At 49.0% G+C, this 15,584-nt stretch overlaps 2 protein-coding genes across 2 annotated transcripts in view; one reads left to right on the plus strand and one right to left on the minus strand.

Annotated features, from left to right (window-relative positions):
• Positions 1–15,584, minus strand: part of LOC143987090 (uncharacterized) — a 175,249-nt gene that overhangs the window by 40,057 nt on the left and 119,608 nt on the right. The window lies entirely within an intron of this gene.
• LOC143990044 (uncharacterized) lies at positions 5,780–8,447 on the plus strand. The gene is made up of 2 exons (XM_077490273.1): positions 5,780–6,180; positions 6,506–8,447. Exons 1-2 carry the CDS (start codon positions 6,019–6,021, stop codon positions 8,411–8,413), a joined length of 2,070 nt encoding a protein of 689 aa, XP_077346399.1. The 5' UTR covers positions 5,780–6,018; the 3' UTR covers positions 8,414–8,447.

Raw genomic sequence — 15,584 nt, forward strand, 5'->3', positions numbered from 1 at the left:
CCCCCACCTTAAAATTTAAAAATACCCCACTGTGCCCCCTGCATACCTCTGCATCCTTCAATATCTTTTTGTCACTACTGTGTACCCCCCCTCTCCACAACTGCACCTCTGGACCCCTTTACATTACACATCACCCTGCACCTCTGGACCCCTTTACATTACACAGGACCTTGCACCTATGGACCTCTTTACATTACACAGCACCCTGCACCTCTGGACCCCTTTACATTACACAGCACCCTGAACCTCTGGACCCCTTTACATTACACAGCACCCTGAACCTCTGGACCCCTTTACATTACGCAGCACCCTGAACCTCTGGACCCCTTTACATTACGCAGCACCCTGCACCTCTGGACCGCTTTACATTACACAGCACCCTGCACTTCTGGACCCCTTTACATTACACAGCACCCTGCACCTCTGGACCCCTTTACATTACACAGCACCCTGCACCTCTGGACCCCTTTACATTACACAGGACCTTGCACCTAAGCACCTCTTTACATTACACAGCATCCTGCACCTCTGGACCCCTTTACATTACACACCCCTTGTACCTCTGGACCCCTTTACATAACACAGTGCCCCGAACCTCCTGACCCCTTTACATTACACAGCCCTTGTACCTCTGGTCCCCTTTACAATACACAGCTCCCTGCACCCCTGGACCACTTTACATTACACAGCACCCTGCACCTCTGCACCCCTTTACATTACACAGCCCCTCACAGCTCTGGACCCCCTGCATGTTACACAGACCCCCTACAGTGCAGACCTCCCTCCCTACCATACAGGCCCCCCCCACTACAGTACAGACTCCCCTACAGTGCAGAATCCTCCCCTACAGTACAGACCCCTCCCCCCTACAGTGCATACCCCCCTACACTGCATACCCCCCTACAGTGCCAAATCTTCCCCTACTGTACAGACCTCTCCCCCTATAGTGCAGACCCCCTATAGTACAGACCCCCCTACAGTGCAGGACCCCCCTACAGTACAGGACCCCTCCTACAGTGCAGGACTCCCCCCTACAGTGCAGGACTCCCCCTACAGTGCAGACCCCCCCTACAGTGCAAGACTCCCCTACAGTGCAGAACCCCCCCACAGTGCATACCCCCTACAGTAAAGAACCCCCCTACAGTGCCAAATCTTCCCCTACTGTACAGACCCCTCCCCCTATAGTGCAGACCCCCCTACTGTGCAGGACCCCTCCTACTGTGCAGGACCCCCCCTACAGTGCAGAGCCCCCCTACAGTGCAGACCCCCCCACAGTGCACAGACCCCCCTACAGTGCACAGACCCCCCTACAGTGCACAGACCCCCCTACAGCGCTCAGACCCCCCTACAGCGCTCAGACCCCCCTACAGTAAAGAACCCCCTAACAATACAGCCCCCCCCACAGACCCATAATGTACCTGAACACACATGAAGAGCCCAAGTCAGTGACATTGCAGGGGGGAAGTGCGAGCAGCACCCAAGTGGAGTGACACCTGATGGCTCAGTGATCCGGGACCCGGCGTAAAAAATCCCCTTCTCTCTGTGGTCGCGTGACTCGCGTCGCACCGTTCTGATCAGTCTCGGCAGCGGCTGTCACTCACAGCCGAGCAGAGTGAAGCTGCCTCCCCCTCCTCCTTTACGTCTACACAGTGCTGTGCATGCAGGAAGGGGAGGCGGCTTCACTCTGCTCGGCTGTGAGTGACAGCCGCTGCCGAGACTGATCAGAATGGCGCGACTTGACCACAGAGAGAAGAGGATTGTTGCGCCGGCCACCGGGTCCTAGATCACTGAGCCGACAGGTGTCACTCCACTCGGGTGCTGCTCGCACCTCCCCCCTGCAATGCCGCCCACTGCCAGTGCCTCGGGCTCTCTCTGTGTGGGCTGCGAACCCACGGCGCTGTCTCCTCTTCAGTTGCGGAGGGGGAGGACGCCGGCCTGACACCCCCCCCAATGTGTGGCACCCGGGGCGGCCCGCCCCCGCCCCCCACTTAGTTCGCCACTGGCTCCGCTGATGGACACAGATGTGAGGAAGGTACCTCTGATGGGGCACCTGATGTAAGGACAGACTCCGCTTGGGACACCTGATGGCATCTGGTGGCAGTCAACGTAGCTAGTGACGCGCTCATATATATATATTTAGGATTTAGCAGAATGACGACATTGAATTGAGAGGAAGCATCATTACAAAACAAGGACTACTAAACAGGCAGCATACATAATAAACCACAATGGGCTCCCCCTGTAGAAGATCAGTGGTCTTTGGCACCGAGATCTCAGCCCAGTGAGATATCACATTAGGATTGGTATCTCTTGGTAGAAATCATGACATTTGGGGGGTGAGTAGCTGTTAGGGAAGTTATGTGGGCTTTTTAAAGCACTTTACGGTACACTTGTTCTGGCACAAAAAAGCCAGGAGCTGAGAATGAACTCCCGGGGGGAGGGGTGTCTATGTATATATAGAAGTTATAAATGCACAATAAGAAAATATATTTTAATGTCTAAAGATTTGTATGTTTATAAAACAGAAAGAATTAAAACATTTTTTTCTCTCTCCAGGAGAATATGATCCATCATCTCCCAGTGTCACCACCCCCACCTTGGAGGGGGAGGACAACCCACTGGTTCCATCCACCAGTGACAGAGAGCCAACAACACCGGCTATGACTGTGGAAGACCAACCAAGTGCAGTCTCCCCATCTACCATTGAGGGTGAGCAAACTGCACTGGTGCTATCCACCAATGACAACGAGGCAACTCTGGCTATGACTGTGGAGGACCAACCAAGTGAAGTCTCCCCATCTACCATCGAGGGTGAGCAAACTGCACTGGTGCTATCCACCAATGACAACGAGGCAACTCTGGCTATGACTGTGGAGGACCAACCAAGTGCAGTCTCCCCATCTACCATCGAGGGTGAGCAAACTGCACTGGTTCTATCCACCAATGACAACGAGGCAACTCTGGCTATGACTGTGGAGGACCAACCAAGGGCAGTCTCCCCATCTACCATTGAGGGTGAGCAAACTGCACTGGTTTCATCCACCAATGACAACGAGGCAACTCTGGCTATGACTGTGGAGGACCAACCAAGTGCAGTCTCCCCATCTACCATCGAGGGTGAGCAAACTGCACTGGTTCTATCCACCAATGACAACGAGGCAACTCTGGCTATGACTGTGGAGGACCAACCAAGTGCAGTCTCCCCATCTACCATCGAGGGTGAGCAAACTGCACTGGTTTCAGCCAACAGTGACAATGAGGCAACTCTGGCTATAACTGTGGAGGACCAACCAAGTGCAGTCTCCCCATCTACCATTGAGGGTGAGCAAATTGCACTGGTTCCATCCACCAGTGAGATTAAACTGGATACAGTTAATGAGAACCAGCAAAATTCACTCACTCCTTCTAATGGTGAGGTTGAAAACAAATTTTGGGCTTCATTTGCCAACTTTATGAAGCAACAACAACCTCCAAAGTGCAAAATAAGTGAGTCATCACCTCTGGTCCCTTCATATCTTGGAGACAAAATGTCTGTGTGGAGTTCACTTTCATCCATCCCCACCATGAACAAGAAGACATCTGAACTGGTCCCATCCTGCAGTATCAGGAAACTATATGCTGAAACCTTCACCTTCCATGAGGAACTTGGAGAAGGGAGCTTTGGGAAAGTGGTGTTGGCCACCCATCCAGCCACTAACCAAAAGCTGGCGGTAAAGTTCATCTCAAAGAGAAAACTACTGAGATGTGGACCCTGGATGGCACTCACAGAAAGATGGATTCTGGAAGAAGGCAGAGAGTGCCCATACATCACCCATATTTATGGATCTTTCCAAACAAACGTAAGTCTTTTAATCTCCCAATTTCTTCTTCTCTTTCCTGTATTGCGCTCCACTATTGATCCAGACTCCCTACAATAGTTATGCAAATGGTGACTTTTTTTGGTAGTCAAAACTTACACATGGCAAAGCATCCCCCTGCCCCATGAGATGACAGTGTTCAGACCCGTCATCTAGTCCTTCAGGCACTAAGTGCTGAATTGGAGGAGGCAGAAGAAAGCTTAACTTGTGTCCCACATCAGGTTCTTCTGAGGGCTCTGGCTATTGATCAGGACAATGCAGTAAAGGTGAAAGAAGAAGTCTCTAGAGTGCTTCCTACAAGGCTGGAGCTTAGTGACATAAACTGTACAGAGTAGAGGCTTTCCTTCAAGAAACCACATACTGAGAGGCCGCCATTACTGACTTCAGACATTACTAGTTGCCTGGCTATCTCTGGCCTTAAAACTTTGAGTCACTGAGTCAGAACACGTCTACAACTGGCAAGGCAGGATAAATCAGGATTCCTGATCGACATACATCTTTCAGGATGGGAAGCCAAAATATAGAAGTCATTGGGCCACCATAACAACTTGACAAAACTAGTATTGTGGTAAAGGTCTTCCAGCAATGGCGGTCTAATATTCTTCTCTGTCTGGGTTTCCTGAGTTCCTCCCCAGGAAGCATTTAGTAAAGATGCCACACTGCACTCTCTGCTGGTGTGCGTGTCTTCATATATCCCTTCACAAAGTGAAAACTTCAATGTCTATAACGTAATCTGTTTTTCCTATTTTCACAGAACCATCTGGCCTTTGTTATGGAGTTTCTGTGCGGAGGAGATCTCTCCGACCTGATAAGAAATTCAGCTCCACTTCCTCTGGACACCTTAAGGTAAGTTTGTCAGGGTCACTTTGGAGTCGGGGGAGGCTGACCACTGAGAACAGGCAGTGACCTATCCAGGCCCCTCCAGCTGATCCCATCCATCTATACCCCTATGTACTATAGGGAGAACTCACTTTATCTTTACCATTAACTGGTGTGTGATGATTTTTGATGCTAATCCATGTATTTCTCTCTCCATCAGAAACCTAACAGCGGAAATTATTTGCGGCCTGCAATTCCTGCATGACAAAGAGATCGTTCACAGAGATCTCAAGCCAGAAAATATCCTGTTAGACAACGCTGGCCATGCCAGAGTTGCGGATTTTGGCTTGTCAGCGAAGGGAGTCACCCAGGCTAAGAGAAGTAACGAACATACAGGGACACCAATCTACATGGCTCCAGAAGTAAGTATGCTCCCAATATCAGATTTAATTAGAACATTTATCAAGATATACCCATTATTATGGTTGGATATGGAGAAGAGATAAAGGGGTGCTCCACTTCCACTAAATAGAGAATGTCTCCACTGGTGACCCGGTTGCTTTTAATGGGTTTCCAGGCTAGAACCATATCCCCAACAAAAGCTGGGAAGTTCTGAGTCATGGAGCAGTGTTGGGGCTTCTTTGTAGGGGACATTGAGGCCGAGGGTAGATGGATTCATCTGCCTGGCCCATTTCACACATATGAATGGGGTAAAACCTCCAGTAACTGCTCACCCACTGTTTCCCTTCTCCTCTTTAACATGGGGAGCGCTTGTGAAAATTGAGCTATTGGGGTCAGTATACCTTCATCCACCTACTTTAATTGGGGCAATTAAAGGGCACCTCTAGGCAAAGCCCCAGAGTGTTTAATCCCTTTCTATTTTATCCGACACGTAAAAAAAAAAAAGGGGTTTTGACTATACATCCTGTTTAAGCCCCACCTCCAATATTCGCAAGCTCCACTTCAGTTTGATGCCGTTTCACTGCAATTTTAGTCATGCATGAGCTTTATACATCACATATGTCGCTATGTTGTCATCTCTGTCCTCTGCTTGGTCTGACAATGTGCTCATCCCTCTTTCTCTTATGTTTCTACAGGTCTTGCAAAAAATGTATTATTTCAGTATGGTTGACTATTTCTCCCTTGGAGTCATAGTATACGAGATGGCGTTTGGGAAACATCCCTTCTACACCACGGAGGACTGGGAAGAAATAAAGACGAATATTCTTGAAATGGAGCCAGATTATGAGGAGGGTATGGACCCTGACCTCCATAACCTCTTAGTTAAGGTAAGTTACAGAGAGCCTTAAGCTCCTCTATTGCTCAGATATTGTTATTGGTCATGCAGCATCTCATTATATTTCATTCTTCATTACAGCTTCTGTGGAAAGACCAAGAGGAACGAAACCATCTAGTCAGTGACATCAGGAACAATCCGTTCTTCAAGACCATCGACTGGGCAGAGTTAGAGCGAAAAAAAGCAATGCCACCTAAATCCGAACCAGTAAGTATACAGATAATAGAGTCCAAAGACATTGGACGGGGAGGGGAGATTTTCAGCAGCAGGCTCCTCACCATCTAAGACATTTGTTTTAAACAGACTTTTCAGACCTGTCTATGAATTCGTGATCACTATATAATCATACAGTAGGGTCTGAATGATTTCTGTTCATTATTGGAGTTAATTATTGTGTATGTTATCTGACCACTAGAGGGAGCTAGGGTGGAAGGAGCCTACTTGGTGAAATCTGCTGCACTTTGGGTGTGGGGTTTGTTACCACTCTCTGTATCAATTAGAAGCAGTAATGAATGTCTTTTTCTCTGTCTAGATTTGTGAGGAACCATCAAATAACAGCATGCCCTTGAATGAGTATATCAACTACCTGGCCTGGGAGGCTCCAATATCACGATATGAGCAGGAGTATTTCACAGGCTTTTCATACATGAGCGACAGTCTGAAGATGTCACCAATGGACTTATTTTCACATCCACCATTATCGCCAGAGAAGAAGCCTAATTTTGCTGACTGTAGTGATGACAGTGAGTGTCAGAAGGAGGAACCAATGGACAGGTCTCCAATATTACCACTGAACATCCATGGACCAGTATCAAATCCAATGGAGAACCATTATAAGGCGGCTCTTCAACAATTGGCAGAGCAAATGGTCTTTCTTCAGCCATCACCAGCAGTCAGACAGGAGAATCTCTTCACACCCTGGCCAATGGATTATGAGGAGGCTCATATGAACCTAAAAGAGCCAGGGGAGCAGAATGATATCGATGACTTTGGCTACCAGATTCAGCAGCCACCACAGGAATTCTTCCCAGCGGCATACTGCCAGGAGAATGTGTTTACACCGTTGCCGATGTACCATGAAGAGGCTCATAACAATGTCATAGAGCCAGGGGAGCAGAATTATATTGATGACTTTGGCTACCAGATTCAGCAGCCACCACAGGACTTCTTCCCAGCGGCATACTGCCAGGAGAATGTGTTTACACCATGGCCGATGCACCATGAAGAGGCTCATAACAATGTCATAGAGCCAGGGGAGCAGAATTACATCGATGACTTTGGCTACCAGATTCAGCAGCCACCACAGGACTTCTTCCCAGCAGCATACTGCCAGGAGAATGTGTTTACACCGTGGCCGATGTACCATGAAGAGGCTCATAACAATGTCTTAGAGCCAGGGGAGCAGAATTACATTGATGGCTTTGGCTACCAGATTCAGCAGCCACCACAGGACTTCTTCCCAGCGGCATACTGCCAGGAGAATGTGTTTACACCGTGGCCGATGTACCATGAAGAGGCTCATAACAATGTCATAGAGCCAGGGGAGCAGAATTACATCGATGACTTTGGCTACCAGATTCAGCAGCCACCACAGGACTTCTTCCCAGCAGCATACTGCCAGGAGAATGTGTTTACACCGTGGCCGATGTACCATGAAGAGGCTCATAACAATGTCATAGAGCCAGGGGAGCAGAATTACATCGATGACTTTGGCTACCAGATTCAGCAGCCACCACAGGACTTCTTCCCAGCAGCATACTGCCAGGAGAATGTGTTTACACCGTGGCCGATGTACCATGAAGAGGCTCATAACAATGTCATAGAGCCAGGGGAGCAGAAGTACATCAATGACTTTGGGTACCAGATTCAGCAGCCACCACAGAACTTCTTCCCAACGGCATACTGCCAGGAGAATGTGTTTACACCGTGGCCGATGTACCATGAAGAGGCTCATACCAATGTCATAGAGCCAGGGGAGCAGAATTACATCGATGACTTTGGCTACCAGATTCAGCAGCCACCGCAGGACTTCTTCCCAGCAGCATACTGCCAGGAGAATGTGTTTACACCGTGGCCGATGTACCATGAAGAGGCTCATAACAATGTCATAGAGCAAGGGGAGCAGAATTACATTGATGACTTTGGCTACCAGATTCAGCAGCCACCACAGGTCTTCTTCCCAGCAGCATACTGCCAGGAGAATGTGTTTACACCGTGGCCGATGTACCATGAAGAGGCTCATAACAATGTCATAGAGCCAGGGGAGCAGAATTACATCAATGACTTTGGGTACCAGATTCAGCAGCCACCACAGAACTTCTTCCCAACGGCATACTGCCAGGAGAATGTGTTTACACCGTGGCCGATGTACCATGAAGAGGCTCATAACAATGTCATAGAGCCAGGGGCAGAGGCGGCTCTAGGCTTTGTGAGGCCTTAGGCAAAATTTAGACACGAGGCCCCACTCACGCCCATAATGGATAAAAAAAAATTCAAAGAGAGGGGGAGGAAGAGGGAGGGAGGGGGAGAGGAAGAGAGAGAGAGGGGGAGGGGAAGAGAGAGAGAGGGGGAGGGGAAGAGAGGGAGGAGAGAGAGAAGGGGGAAGGGAGAGAGAGAAGGGGGAAGGGAGAGAGGGGGGGAAGGGAGAGAGAGGGGGGAAGGGAGAGAGAGAAGGGGGAAGGAAGAGAGAGAGAGGGGGGAAGGGAGAGAGGGGGGAGGGGGGAAGGCGGGAGAGAGGGGGGAGGAAGAGAGAGAGAGGGGGAGCGGGAGAGAGAGAGGGGAGGAAGAGAGAGAGAGGGGGAGTGGGAGAGAGAGAGGGGAGAGAGGGGGAGAGAGGGGAGAGAGGGGGGGAGGGGGGAGGGGGAGAGAGGGGGGAGGGAGGAAGGTGGAGAGAGAGATCTCTAGCCCCGTTCCTGTCTGCAGCCCCTCCTGTGTACCATGTCCCAGTCTGCAGTGCCTGTCTATGGGAAGCTGTGTGTGATGCTCGGTACTTTACCTTCCATGCCAGCAGGGTGTTCATGACGGCCAGCAGCAGGCAGGGTCCATTCTCAGTCTGGGTGGGGACAGTGTCCTGCTCCTTCCAGAGGATCTGGTTGCTGTGAGATGGAGTGTGCGTTTTCTTATATTCGGTGTGCGTTTAATATATTCGGTGTGCGTTTATTATATTTGTTTTTCTTATATTCGGGCAGCACAGTGGTGTAGTGGGTAGCACTTTCGCCTAGCAGTAAAAAGCGTCACTGGTTCAAATCCCAACCATGACACTACCTGCTCAGAGTTTGCATGTTCTCCCTGTGCCTGCGTGGGTTTCCTCCGGGTACTCCGGTTTCCTCCCACACTCCAAAGACATGCTGGTAGGTTAATTGGCTTCTGTCCAAGAAATTGGTGATATCCTTGAAATCCTTGATGGTAGGGACTGATGTGAGTGTGTACTCACTCAGGATGGACTGGTGTCTTTATTCAACCTTACTAACTATGTAACTATGAGAGCCCATCACCAGAAACACTGATCCCTGAAAGCTGTGAAGTGAATATACCAAGCACACCAGAAGAAATGTTTGACCAAAGCAAACCTGTGCAGGAGTCAGAACAAGAGGTGGAACTCATATCGCCTAACTCAAGTTCCCCACCAGATCTGGTGCATGCAATTGCCAAGATGGCTGCCTCAACTGCTAACTGCTTTGTGTCTCCAGGGAGAAATCTGCTGTGTAAATTGGAATAAAATGTAAACCAAAAGTAATGCGTTTGTGTATGGATTTTGTTAAGCACTTTTGAATAATATATATTTTTTGTAAAATGATAGGATTATTTTGTATTCTCATTTACAGCCAGGAGGTGGAGCACTCAGCTCCTTTTCAAGTATTTTCTAGGCTATCCTAAGCAACTTGGCTGAAAAAAAGCCTGCTGTTTACTATATAGCTCAATAGCTCTCTCTGACCCTCCCTGTAACCACAATACCATCCCTCCCTATATCCCCAAGAATAACCGCCCCTGTAACTCCAATACTATCCCTCCCTATATCCCCAATACTATCCCTCCCTATATCCCCAAGAATAACTCTCCCATTAACCCCAATACTATACCTTCCTATATCCCCAAGAACATCCTTCACTGTAACCCCAGTAATAACCCTCCCTGTAACCCCAATACTAACCCTCCCTATTTCCCCTATAATAACCCTCCCTGTAACCCGAACACTAACCCTCCCTATATCCCCAAGAATAACCCTCCCTGTAACCCCAATACTATCCCTCCTTATATCCCCAACAATAACCCCCCCGTAACCCCAAAACGAACCCTCCCTATATCCCCAAGAATAACCTTCCCTGTAACCCTAATACAAACCCTCCCTATACCCCTAAGAATAACTCTCCCTGTAACCCCAATACTAACCCTCCCTATATCCTCAAGAATAACCCTCCTTGTAAACCCAATTCTAACCCTCCCTATATCCACAAGAATACCCCCCCTGTATCCCCAATACTAACCCTCCCTATATCCCCAAGAATAACCCTCCCTGTAACCCCAATACTATCCCTTCCTATATCCCCAAGAATAACCCTCCCTGTAACCCCAATACTAATCCCCCCTATAGCCCCAAGAGTAACCCTCCCTGTAACTGAACCCAGTAAATCTAGTGAGAAGGGGGGGTTGAGCCCCGAGTTCGCCTTTAAAAAGCTGGTCTGTAATGTCGGCATCTATAATGCCTCAGGAGCCCTAAAACACACCAATGGTCACATCATGAAGTGGAAGTTCTCCATGCTTGAAAAGAACTGTTTGGCGGCTCAAACTGTCTCATCTCTATATGGAGGATCCCATCCCAGCACAGTGTTCTCTTCTGCCTCTGGCTCCCCAGGTATAAAATACACAATCTACTTCATCTTGTCTTCCTAGATAGTCCTGTTCCTCTCTCTCCACCTCTGTCCAATCACACATACATTATATTACCAAAAGTATTGGGACACACAAACTTTCCAACCGGGCCATAGCTGAATGATGGCTACAGTGTGGTTGGATAATTCTGGGAGGTGCACAATGATGTCCCCCCAGAATCACGATCCCCACACACACCCTGGGGCGCACACACAGGAGTGTCCATGCTCGCCGTGTACTCGGGGCCCAGCGTATCACAAATCGGGGTAAAGGGCTGCTGGGATTGGCCCTTTACCCCGATCCATGACGCTACGGGTCCCTAGTACCCGCCCCTTTGCCATGTGATCACTCCGTCCAGCAGATCCAGAGCGATCACTGTCCATGAACCGGCGTCCTGTCCGGTTCTCTCCTCTCCTCACACTGATCGTGTGAGCAGAGGAGGGAGAAGCTGCAACTTGAGGCTGCTTGCTTTTTTTGCATGTATTCCAAGTGCCCATCTGTGCTCCAGCAGTGCAACATCAGAGCCCATCAGTGCCATATCAGTAACCAGCTGTGCCACATCAGTACCCAGCCATGCCACATTTGTGCCCAGCCGTGCGCTACAGTGCCCCAGCAGTGCAGATCTGTGCCTCAGCAGTGCCACACCTGTGCCAAAGCAGTGCCATATCAGTACCCAGCCATGCCACATTTGTGCCAGGCAATGCTCTACAGTGCACATCTGTACCCATCAGTGCACATATGTGCCCCAGCAGTGTCACACCAGTACCCAACAGTGCCCCAACTGTGCCCAGCACTGCCCCAGCAGTGTCCCATCTGTACCCAGCAGTGCCCTACAGTGCTACATTAGTGCCACATCTGTGCTCTATAGTGCCTCATCAGTGTTAATACAGTGCCCATCAGTAAGTGGACCCTCATCAGCACCCATCAGTGTAGTAAAAATGTGTAAAAAAATGTGTTTTCATTTTCTTTCCACAATTTTTCCGAAAAATTGTGGGGAAAAAAATGACATGTTCAAAAGACTCATTATGCCTCATAGAATATAAGTTGGTGTTTCTTTCCAAAATGGGGTCATTTTGTGGGCGTTTCCATTGTCCTGATGCTCCAGGGCCTTCAAACGTGTGATAGTGTCAGGAAAGGGTCCGTCCGCTGGTAAGATCCATCATTTGGCATGCAGTACTGAGGTCCACCAGCAGGTGTCTCCTGGCAGTTTGTAACTGTCAGGAGAGACTTTCCCTGCTGGTGTTATGTTACCATTGGGCCACAGTACTAGCGTCCACCAGCGGATGGATCCTGGCAGTAGGGAGCAGGCAACACTTTCTTCACTCAAGTGTTACTGGAAGACAATTAATGCAGTCTTATAAATACCCGGCAAGCCCACACATGCTTGTCTTGGTATCTTTCTCCCTGGAGCCTGACCCCATCCTGGACCTGGCCCTCCTGTTTGCCTTGGATCCCTGCTGTACAGCCCATCCATCCATCTATCTATCTGTCCTCGCCCTGTGCTGTTGGTTCCCCATCTGCTGACCCCCCTGTGTATTACCTCGGCCTGGCTTTTGTTACAATTCTGGTATTCCCCACTATTTGTATATATCATTGTTGTTTGTGGTTTTGGGTTGGTTGTGCACTATTATATTCACTTACTTTTCACCTATGTAAATAAACACCATTATTTTTCACTTACATGTGTTTCTGGTTTCCTCTGTGCAGTTCACACAGTCTGGTCTACTAATTCTCTGATAGTATACCAAGGCCATCCCTGACCAGAAGTGGCTACACAGAGGAACCATCTTGGTTCAGGTTGCTTTGCTGAAATGAATTTAGAGGTGATTCGTTATTATGCTTTGCTGGTGTCTGAGAGTAGTGACTATCTCCGCCGGACACTGAAAGATTCGTTTAGCTCACTCCTGGGTTGATCAGGGCTGTATGCTGTTTGGGGATGTTCAGCCATTAATTCAAATCTGCGCAGAGCTGGCCCTCAGGGCTGTCTTTAATATTGATTGGACCCTGGGCAAAACTTTTCTTGGGGGGGGCCCCCCATGCAGTTTTGCTCTCCACCTGCTCTGAGACATACAATAAATAGCAGTTAGACTCAATCAGTTTACTGAATCAGATCAGGCAGCTATAGCGATTGGTTGCCAGAGGTTACAGTGTATCATTACCACTCACTGACTGGTTGCTAGAGGTTACAGCACATGATTTCTGCTTGTTTATTGGTTGCTAGAGATAACTGTGGATATGACCTCAGAGGGGCATGATATACATATCAATGCTGTCGGCTGCCCCTATTTACATATGAATGCTGGTAATTTACATGTAAACACAGGGTCTGCAGATGAGTCATCTTTACAAACAATAGGGCAGAGCTGGGCAGCATTAGTAGCAACACTTCACACTGAGATATTGGGACACAGCACAGGACTAAAACCCTCAAAGGACGAGGGAATTTAAACCAGGATATTTGTCAAGTATGAGGCAGCTGCTTTGGGCCCCACAACAATGACAGGGCCCAGGTGCCCCTTTTGCCCTGCCTTAAAAAACGGCCCTGCTGGCCCTGCATCCCAGGGGGGCCATGATGATTTTTCTCCCCCTTTCAGTATTAATCAGGTCACATCACTGGTATGGCTTCTGGAAGATGATTCCCCTTACTTTTTTGAGCATTACACAGCCTGTTCCCAACAGATAATAGAATGTGTTGATTCTGTACAATTCCTTGTCAGACAGGCAGTATGTAACCCACAGTTTGTACAACTACTACTTTTAGCATGGTCTGGTATTTTGCAATCAGCCACAGCCAGCCCACAACAAACCATCTCTGCTACCAAAGACCTGCCTGCCCAAGAGCCTCTTCCACCATCACCTATGGCAACCTCAGTTTCAGCCCAATATACTCTACTCCCCACCAAATATCAATACTCTGTTTCTTCCTGTTGCACATACCCTGCCTTTAATCCAACTGCCTCTTTCCCGTTGCCTACTATCCCTCAAGAACTTCCCCTAGCTACTGTTACCTCTTCCTTGCCATATTCCAGCCCTTCTCTCCAGTCTGCTTCATCCCCCTACCTATAGATCTGCAGCTACCTACAGGTCTTCAGTAGCTAAATCTAAAGAGACGGAAGTTCTTTCCTACCCATTTGATCCTGCCAGTAACGCAACCTGCCTCCACACCAACCAACCTGCTCCAGTCTGCCTGCATGCCAGCTGAACCTGATCACCCACCCGATTCTGCCAAACATCTGCCTGCTATCCAGCCAGTGTCTCCGCCTGAACTTCCTATGCTCCAGTCTGATGTGCCTGACGTCCCAGTGCCCGCTGTCCAGCCTGACATCCCAGTGCCCGCTGTCCAGCCTGATGTCCTGCTCCCGTCCTTCCAGTCTGATGCCTTCCAATCTGATGCACCTGACGTGTCACTGCCTGCCTTCCAGCCTGACGTGCCGCTGCCTGCCTTCCGGTCTGATGCGCCAGTTTCCCGGTCCGATGTGTGCCTGTGCCCGCTGCCCAGGCTGATGTGCCTGTTGCCCTGTTCAAGGTGACTGCTGCCCAGTCCAACAACCCGGACCCTGCCGATGACCTGGAGCCCTCTGTCTACCTAGATGCCCTGCCTGAAGAGCCTGTTGCACAGCCTGATATACCCCCCCATCCAGTGTTCTGTTTGACGCCATAGACTATGGACAATTTCAGCCAATTGGAGCGTCCAGAGGCCGCTCCTTTGAGGGGGGTACTGTCAGGAAAGGGTCTGTCCGCTGGTAAGATCCATCATTTAGCATGCAGTACTGAGGTCCACCAGCAGGTGTCTCCTGGCAGTTTGTAACTGTCAGGAGAGACTTTCCCTGCTGGTGTTATGTCACCATTGGGCCGCAGTACTAGCGTCCACCAGCGGATGGATCCTGGCAGTAAGGAGCAGGCAACACTTCCTGCACTCAGGTGTTACTTGAGGACAAATAATGCAGTCTTATAAATACCCAGCAAGCCCACACATGCTTGCCTTGATATCTTTCTCCCTGGATTCTGACCTTGAGCCTGTATCTGACCCCATCCTGGACCTGTCCCTCCTGTTTGCCTTGGATCCCTGCTCTACAGCCCATCATCCATCTTTCCTCGCCCTGTCCCATTGGTTCCCCATCATTACCCATCTGCTGACCCCCCTGTGTATGACCTCGGCCTGGCTTTTGTTACAATTCTGGTATTCCCCAATATTTGTATATATCATTGTTTGTGGTTTTTGGGTTGGTTGTGCACTATTATATTCACTTACTTTTCACTTGTGTAAATAAACACCATTATTTTTCACTTGCATGTGTTTCTGGTTTCCTCTGTGGAGTCCACACAGTCTGGTCTACTAATTCTCTGACAGATAGGTTGTCAGGAAATTGGGTGTGTAATTTATGTCCCTAGAACATCTGAAGGTGCTCCCTGTATGTTGGGCCTCTGTATGTGGCCAGGATTAGGGATGAGCTTCGAGTCGAACTCGTGTTCGACACGAACATTGCCTGTTCGGAACGGCAAACAATTTGGGGTGTTCACAGCAAATTCAAAAAGCCATGGAACACCCTGTAAAAGTCTACGGGAGAAATCTAAAGTGCTAATTTTAAAGGCTTATATGCAAGTTATTGTCATAAAAAGGGTTTGGAGCCCTGGGTCCTGCCCCAGGGGACATGTATCAATGCAAACTTTTAAAAACTGCAGTTTTTTTGGGAGCAGTGATTTTAATAATGCTTAAAGTGAAACAATAAAAGTGTAATATT

The sequence above is a fragment of the Lithobates pipiens genome, unplaced genomic scaffold, assembly GCF_037356315.1.
Source record: "Lithobates pipiens isolate NorthernLeopardFrog02 unplaced genomic scaffold, aLitPip1_a1.2 Scaffold_18, whole genome shotgun sequence".
Classification (NCBI taxonomy): domain Eukaryota; kingdom Metazoa; phylum Chordata; class Amphibia; order Anura; family Ranidae; genus Lithobates; species Lithobates pipiens.